General features: G+C 18.6%; 2 protein-coding genes across 2 annotated transcripts; both read right to left on the bottom strand.

Annotated features, from left to right (window-relative positions):
• Positions 1–653: 653 nt before the first annotated feature.
• Positions 654–4077, bottom strand: MKS88_001774 (uncharacterized protein; the record flags this gene model as incomplete). Its single annotated transcript, XM_067214732.1, has 4 exons — positions 654–1304; positions 3250–3368; positions 3737–3851; positions 4003–4077. 4 exons carry the CDS (start codon positions 4075–4077, stop codon positions 654–656), a joined length of 960 nt encoding a protein of 319 aa, XP_067074081.1.
• A 3703-nt stretch (positions 4078–7780) lies between these two features.
• Positions 7781–8545, bottom strand: MKS88_001775 (uncharacterized protein; the record flags this gene model as incomplete). The annotated part of the gene is made up of 2 exons (XM_067214733.1): positions 7781–8326; positions 8459–8545. 2 exons carry the CDS (start codon positions 8543–8545, stop codon positions 7781–7783), a joined length of 633 nt encoding a protein of 210 aa, XP_067074082.1.
• Between the last annotated feature and the right edge of the window lie 472 nt (positions 8546–9017).

Here is a 9017-nt window from a genome sequence, read left to right on the forward strand (position 1 = left end):
TAGTTAACATATGGTGATATACAAAAAAAAAAATGATTTAAGTTTTTTTAAATGAAAAACTGTATTAATTATTTAAATTATAAGTAATATTCAATAATTGTATTTTAAAACATCATCAAATAATCACATAAAACCATAAAAAATCTGATAAAATGCATGACTGTTAAAAACATAAATCGCCCCACTACATAAGAGAAGTTGGGGTAAATGAAATTTTATATGTTAAATTAAATAAGCCTTTATTTAATATAATAATTATTTACATAAAATTTGTACAAATAATTTTTTTCATATCAAAAATGTTATATTCTAAATATTGAAAAATTTAGATTCACATTTTTATGAATCACAAGATATTTATATATATGTATATATATCATAAATTAGAGTATTAAATTATATTACAGGAAAACATTATAAGATAAAATAAAAAAGTAAAAACAAAAAATATATTATGAGTATTTAATATATAATTATATTTTTTGTTTCTCACTCTTCTGTGTCAATGTACATTTTTATATTATCTAGGATGAATCATAATATTTTTAGTTAAGCAAGAGGCTTTTTTCAGCTTATAATTTCCTTAATCATAAAGCATATCTTCAACAATTAAATGAGAAACAATATTTTCTATATCATTATGTTCATTATAACTAAGTTTTAACTTCTTTTCTTCTTACATCAATTACATATTTTAAGAATTTTACTAACGTATATGTAACCATTGAAACACTTAAAATAGCTAATGACAATGCAATAAACGTTGCATTTTCACGTATACGATATGATAAACTCTGTGTATTGGTAATTGGATTAAGATTCTTCCATGTTTCAGGGAAAAATTGCACTAATATATATATTACAGATGCAATTAAAAAAATTATTACTGGTAGAGCAAATATCAAAGCTGTTTTTATAAATACAGAACGTTTTAAACTTTTTTTCTGCGTATGATCTGTACATTTCCTATATTTATATATAGTACAAAATACCCTGTATAATAATTTTTCAAAAAAAGTATCTATTGCTGTATGTGGCTTATATATATAAGACATATATTTTTTAACTAATGCTTTGTCTGCAAATTTTGAACTATATTTTTTTTTGGATGCACTTCTTTCACCACAATCTGATTCACCAACGTATTTCTTATTTTCTAAATAATAATTTTTCTTTAGGTCTAATTTATATTTGAATCCCCAATTGATTGTTTTATTCTTAACTTTTGATAATATTCTATTATTTCTTGAATTTAATATGCTACTCATACAGATTTTATAGTATAAAGATTTATCAGAATTACACTACAGAAAAAAAAAAAATATTCATGTTGTATATAACGTGATATGTTTTCTTACACTTAAAGAAAAATTTCCGTTAAATACATATATATATATATACATGCATATATAACGTAAAATATTAAAAATATAAAGGAAATTGTCTGGGATGAAATAGTGATACCAAATTATTAATATAAGAGTAAATGAAATTAAAAATGATAAATATTATGGTTTTAATGGAAATAAAATAGTTACTATTCCCCTTCATTTTTCCATGATTAATTGTTATAATATATTTATTTATGTAAGAAAATAGGCTTCATATTCGAGAAACGTCGTTAAAAAATATTCTCTTTTCATTTGTTATTTTAATTTATCATATTTCTTTTCCTTAAATAGTATCAAACTTTTTAATTATAACAAAAATATAAATAATAGAGAAATGTCAACACTATAAAGGCGTTTCTAAATAACTCCATTGAATTTATTTATAAAAAAATTTCAATTAAAATAAATTTGGTAGAAATAATTTTATTAATAAATCTACTAATATATATATATACTATTCTGATTCGTCTTAGAGAACAAATATTAAATTCTTCTGTTAATAATCTTAAGAAAAAAAAAAAAAAACGCTTCTCCAACTCTCAAAATTTTTGTTTTATATATAAAATATAAAAAATCCGCCATATAAATTATAACATTAATATACATCGGAAATATAGCAATTGAAGTGTCTAGATTCGTATGAATAAACGTAGTTCTCTGCACTTATTAAAAGATCTTAAATTATTATATAGAATATAATTCCTGTAATATACTGAAAAAAAAAAACTACATATTTTTGCTATTGTAAAAATAATAAAGTTGCATCTGATATATACTTGAATTTTTAGTATATTCATGCAGTTTAATTGTAGAGGTTTTATTGTAGGATTAAATAAACATACAAACTTTTGTATTTTAAAAAGTAAACTCTAAATTATATGTTTTTTAGGTTTTCTCCATATTATTATAAGTATTACATGATAATTTTTATATAATTTTAAAATATATATATTATTTATTATCGTTAAAAATTAATACACTATATGAGTTCACTTATTTATATAATTTTTTATTTCTTTTTAAAATAATGCAAACTTATAAGTTATATAAAAATAATAATATTAAAAAAAATAAGAGAAAAGAAAAATATTAAAGTAAATTTAACAAAAAAATATTCTTACCAATTATGAAATTTAAAAATATATTCCAATATAAAATAATTTTACATTAAATAATTTTAGAGAAACCAGTACAAGCTATAAAAAATATCCTTTTTAATAATGTTATAAGTAAAAGAAGAAAAAATAATATCCCAATATTTTCATCTATTCCTATTCGTTGCATTTGATGACTTCAACTAATTATAAAAATATTATATATTAAATAAATTATTTTAATTATAAATAATTAATTGGCACTAATATATCTAATTAAGTTACTGCTCTAAAAAATTATTAATTGAAAATAAGAGAAAAGAATTATAATAATTTTTAATATATTATATAACACATATTACTCTGGAACACTGCATAAAATAAGGTAATAATTTTTTTATTTCATGCTTTTACATGTATATACAATTTATGTAATTGCACCAAAAGAAAGTATTAAATTCCTTCAAAAGAATACATTATTATGGGAAAAAAAATTTTGAAACACTATAAATAGTGTAAATAATAAATATGTATATTTTTATAGTTATGTATAAGTGCATGACATCTAGATAGTTTAATATAATAATGAAAACAAAACAAAACAAAAAATTTAATTCATAATTTCATTAAGCGAATAGTAAATCTTCATTATTTACAAAAACAAAAATTTTCCGAAACCAATGTATTCATTATATCTAGTTTTCTATTTCTTCTTCCCCTACTTCTATTACATAATTTATAAATTTTACCAGTATATAAATTACCATGGTGATACTTAATATAAATAACGATAATAAAAAAGCTTGTATTCTAGATTCTGTTATAAATTCTTTAAAATTTTGACTATTTTCCCCCAATAATGATGTACCTAACGGAGGGCAAACTAACAAAAGTAGTGAAAGTACTGTAAAAAAAATTATTGATGGTAGAGCAAAAGTTAAAACAGCACTCTTACACGCTGAAAATTTCAAATTTCTTTTTTGGATAGAATCTGTACATTTCCTATATTCATATATTGCAATAAATCCTTTATAAATTAATTTTTCAAATATTTTATCTATTTCTACAAATGGTTTACTTAATACATATATGCACTTCCTCAGTAATTTTTTTTCCTCAAATCCTGTATTACTTTTATTTTTAGTTCTGCCCTTTCCATGATATTCCGTTCCAGCATTATTACCATAATTTTTTAGTTGACAATTTTTTTTTTTTTTTTTATATCGTTATACCCATTTCTACGTAAGTTACGTTCTAATGAAACCTTTATTTTTTCATTGTTAAATTTTGATAATAATCTGTAAGTTCTTGAATATAATGATATATTTTGAATAGTTTTCATACCTAAAATTTGACCAAAGTTATGCTACAAGGAAAATAAAATGTTTTAATTTTTTATAGTTTGATATATTTTTCTACGCACAAAGTAAATATTTTGTTTCAGTTGATATATGTGCATATATAACATGAATCATCATAAAATATGGAGAAAATTTTCTTCAATGTTATAATTATACCGCATCACAGAAATAATAATATATCCAGATAAAAAATATAAATATAATATTTTTATCTAAAATAAAAGATATCATTTTATATTCATTCCAAAATTATTTTGTTTAATGTCTTTAAACATGTAAATAATTTACTATAAATTTACAAAATCGTAATAAAAATATTTTTTCATTTCCTTTGTTATTTGATTTTATGCATTGAAAGAGTAATAAATTCAGAAAAAAAAAAAATAAAAATAGAAATTTTAAAAAAAAATAATAAAAAAAAATTTTTAGTAAATATTTCAATAAATTTATTTATTAAAAAATAAACATTAATTATAATAATTTTTAGTAGCCCTAATTTTATTAATAAATGTTGAAAATACATTTACATTTTAGGTTCATAACAGAGTAATACTAAATTTCATTGTTAGTACATTTCAAACAAAATAAAATAAAATAAATTTTTGGTTTCCTTATGATTTTAATTTATATATAAAACAAAACAGTTTATGTGATAAGAATAAATATATTATCACATAACATTAATATAATTATTATTTTTTTGATAAATATCCTGTAAATAACATAAGTAATTTTTACATATTTTTTTTTCTAAGCATTATTTTTTATTTAAAAAACGTAAATTTCACATATATAATATAATTACAATGACAGAAATGTAAAGAAAAAATAAAAAAATACAAATTTTTTTTTATCGTATAAATTATGATCCAAGATATGATATATGCCTTTGCATATGTAAAAAGCTTAAACACTCTTTTCGTAAAAATATGATAGTAAGATGTAATTCAGGTACAAAATTTTGGTATTTAAATAACACAATACAAATTACTGATTTTAAACATTTGTAACATATTAATAAAAGAAATATACCGTAATTTATATATAATTTAAAAAAATGTATTTTATTTATCATTACCAATAATGCATGCATTAACTGTGATTATTCAGTTATTTATAAATATATTTTTTTTAGTTATATTAAAATATTATATATTTAAAAATTCTAAGGAAATATTAGCGTTAATAAAAAAATGTAAAAACATATTTAGCAAAAAATTCTTCTTAGTAATTTAGATAATTCAATGGGAAATTCCAAAAATATATAACGTAAAAAAAAATGTATAATAATTTACATTTAAAACGTTCTATAAGTTATTATATAGTATATTATACAATAAAACATATAAAAATTTTTAATATATTAATTTTTTTCCCGAAAATTTTGAAAAAGGTAAAAATTTGGTAATTATTTTTTATTAATTTATAAATAAATTCTACTCAAATTAACATATTTAACTATAACCATTATTTATGTAATGTATATAAAATAAATGAGACGCTATATGGAAATATGCTTAGAAAATTACATATATGTGTATATCAATATTTTTATTCGTTTCTGTTTTTTTCACTTATAGTCTTGAGTTAATTATGAAATTATTAAATATTAAATATATTATTTTAATAATATAAATAATAAATTGTTACTAATTGTTTTAATTAATTTAATCTCCTTAAAAAAAATAGTTTATATAAAAACAATATAAAAAAATTAATTCAGTTATAACCGCTATATATAGTATTACTCTAAGAAAAACAGTATTAAAATAAGGAATTTATGTATTTCACGATTTCATATTTATATAATGTATAAATCTATTATAGATATATTTATAATGAATATTAGTAAGATAATTAGTCCTACATCTTCGAGAGATTCTTACGTTATCATATATTGCATATTTTAATTTATATAAAAAATATAACGTATTACCTTATTTATTAATATTATAACTTATTCAGATTACTTAATCAAAGAAGTTAGATAAAAATATAATCTTATATCTAATCAATAGTTTTTAAATTATTATGTCAAGTATATGGTTTGACATTTTAAGGATCATTTTTTTTTCTCCTAAATTTTATTTTTAATGATATATTTATTAAAAACATTTATATCAGTCATAATTAATTATACATTTTCATCTAAGTGGAAATATCATTTATAAAAAAATTTCAACTTTTAGCTAAATAAATATTCTTCCATTGAATAAATGGATATATCACACATTAATAGGTTTATTTCATAAATATTTATTCATATGTATTTTTTGTATATAGGAAAATATTTTAATTAATATATATATATGTATATATTAATCCATTAATTTTTTTATATCTTTTTAATACGGTATCATTTATAGTATTCATTTATCTTAATTAAAACCTTTATAATAGTAGTTCATGTTTTTTCTAATATATACTGTTATTAATATTATATAACGTTGGAGTATATGCTTTTTTTATTTTATAATTTAGTTTAAAATAATATGATGTCATACCATATATATTTAAATTCAAACTGTTATTATATTACTGTTTCTTTAAGTAACATTTTTAGAATGATCTTTACCGTACAGAAATTTGTCCCTGTCCATTACTCTATTACTGCTAATAATTTTATTAAAACTTATCATTTCAGGATACATTTGCAATTTTTCTTACAGTGACTTATTTTTCATTTAACTATAGTATATAATTGGTACTTATTTTTATCTTTTAATTTCCTATGGCTAAAAAATATTTAAAAAATTCATAGTTGATACGGTTTTATATATTATTATTCAATATAATGTTAATCAAAAAAAAAAAAAAAGTTTACTAAATTAGACCATCATAAAATTAATGATTCATTAAATATATGTAACAAGTAGAACTAATATATGTAAAATAAGATATTTTATTTACTAAATATTTTGTTTTTTTTTTTATGTATATATGTTATTAAGCGAACTCATTCAAAACCAACTAAAAAAAAAAAATTGTATGTTATATTATATAACAGAAAGTAATATTAACTATATAATATACGTAATAACAATATGTAAATTTTAATAATATTAATAAGACAATTAGAGTTTATATCACAATAAAATTGTTAATAAAAAGAAAAAAGCTGTTTAAATTTATTTACTACTATAAAATATCCTAAAAATAATTTACGCCTTTTTATACTTTTATAAAATTTTAAGTATTAACTAAACAAATTATTTCATAATAATAAAAAAACATCAAAAGAAAAAAAATAATTAAAAGTAACTACTATATATATTATTTTAAAATTCTCACATAAAATAATTTATTATGTTTCAATGGTTTCCTTTTTGAAAATTTATTTTTAGCTTACACAAAGTATCTTTATATTACACGTCAATTTAGACATAAAAAATTAACTCTATTGAATCTATAATTAATTAGTTTTGTTTATTTAAACAAAATAAAAGATATAACTATATAACTACATTCAAATTTCTTGAATTTTCATATTAATCAAAAGACACATTTACTTTTAATGTGATACAAATAATACACTATTTTAATTTGCTCATCAAAAATTCATTTAGTTGAGTACAAGATAGAAATATATGAACACTATATTTTACAGTAAAAAACAAAATTCACACATAATGTCAACAAAATAATATAAACTGCTATTTTCTATGTTAATTTTTAAGAACATATAGTATTTTTCAAAAAAATATAGTTATATATAAAAATATATACGTAAAACACAACAATTTATTAAGGATTAAAAATAATATAATAAGAAAAGAAAAGGAAATTATAATATTCAAATCAACAAAGCAAATAGTAGCGTTTATTTTTTTTATTGCATATCAATATGGTCAGCTAAGTGAAGAAGCATCGCTTAAATTTAAGCAATTAAATGTATACTTATTATTTGTGTATATAAAATGGGAACTTACAGATATTAATCTTTATATAAGTCTACTTTACGGAAAGAAGGATATGCCGTATTATATATATCATCTTTTATACGTGTTAACTTTGTATATGTTTGAAATTTTTTGTAAAAATAAAACATACTTAATATAACTATAAACATGAATATCACAAATCCTAGAGTTGATAAATGTAAAGGACCAAATAACTTTAAAACATCTAAATAATTTAATATTTCTAAAACAATTAATAGTATTCCAAGTAATATATGGATGCTAGCTAAAACACAAATCTGAAATACTTTTATTTTCATACTTTTTCTTAAATACTTAAAATCAGCATTTGCCATATAACTAACTACATTTTTATAATATATTTTGTCTAGCTTTCTATTTTTTACTGTGATTGCCGTTTTAGTATTAGATAATTCCTTTTGTTTGCATTCTCCATTATTTTTCATTTCCATCTTTATCCATTTAATATTTGAATGTTCTTCCTTTTTATGTACCGCCATCATTCGACACAATCTCACATCAAATTTTATAATAAATTTTCTATTATCATATGGGGATCTCTGATAATGGTTCGAAAAAAAAAAATATATTTGTTATTTAAAGAAATATGTAATATCTTGCTTAAAAATAGAATTAATATAAAATTTGAAAAATATGGAAAATACAAATATAATTAAATAATATAATCATACCATATCATTGTTAAAATGACATATCCAAAATAAAAGGATAAACACCACAGTTTTAATTAATAAATATTGCAAAATATTTTGCTCCATGATATATTTTCTTAATATTTTAATATATTCACAATGAAAAATAATTAGCAATGCTGTAATATACAACAAATATAGAAGGATACTACTTTCAATGTTTTAATTTTGTTTCATTTTTTATATTTTCATAAATTCTCACTAAAATATGAAGATAATATATTGCATTATATAAAAAAATTTAATTTAAAAAAATAACTTAAAATATTTATCATTATATTTTTTTATAATAATGAATCTCCAATTATAATAATCTAATTCGAATTTTAACTTAAATGTCCAAAATATAAAAATTAATTATTTAGCACTACAGTAATTATTGACGTATTATATGGAATAATTTAAAAAAAAAAAAAAAAAATTTATATCGACATATTTTTAAATATTCTTTCTATTTATCATATCAAATATATATAATGTGGAGACTGAATAATAATATACATTAACTTTTTAATTATAAATTTAAAATATATATTGA

Source organism: Plasmodium brasilianum, chromosome 7 (genome assembly GCF_023973825.1).
Source record: "Plasmodium brasilianum strain Bolivian I chromosome 7, whole genome shotgun sequence".
NCBI lineage: Eukaryota > Apicomplexa > Aconoidasida > Haemosporida > Plasmodiidae > Plasmodium > Plasmodium brasilianum.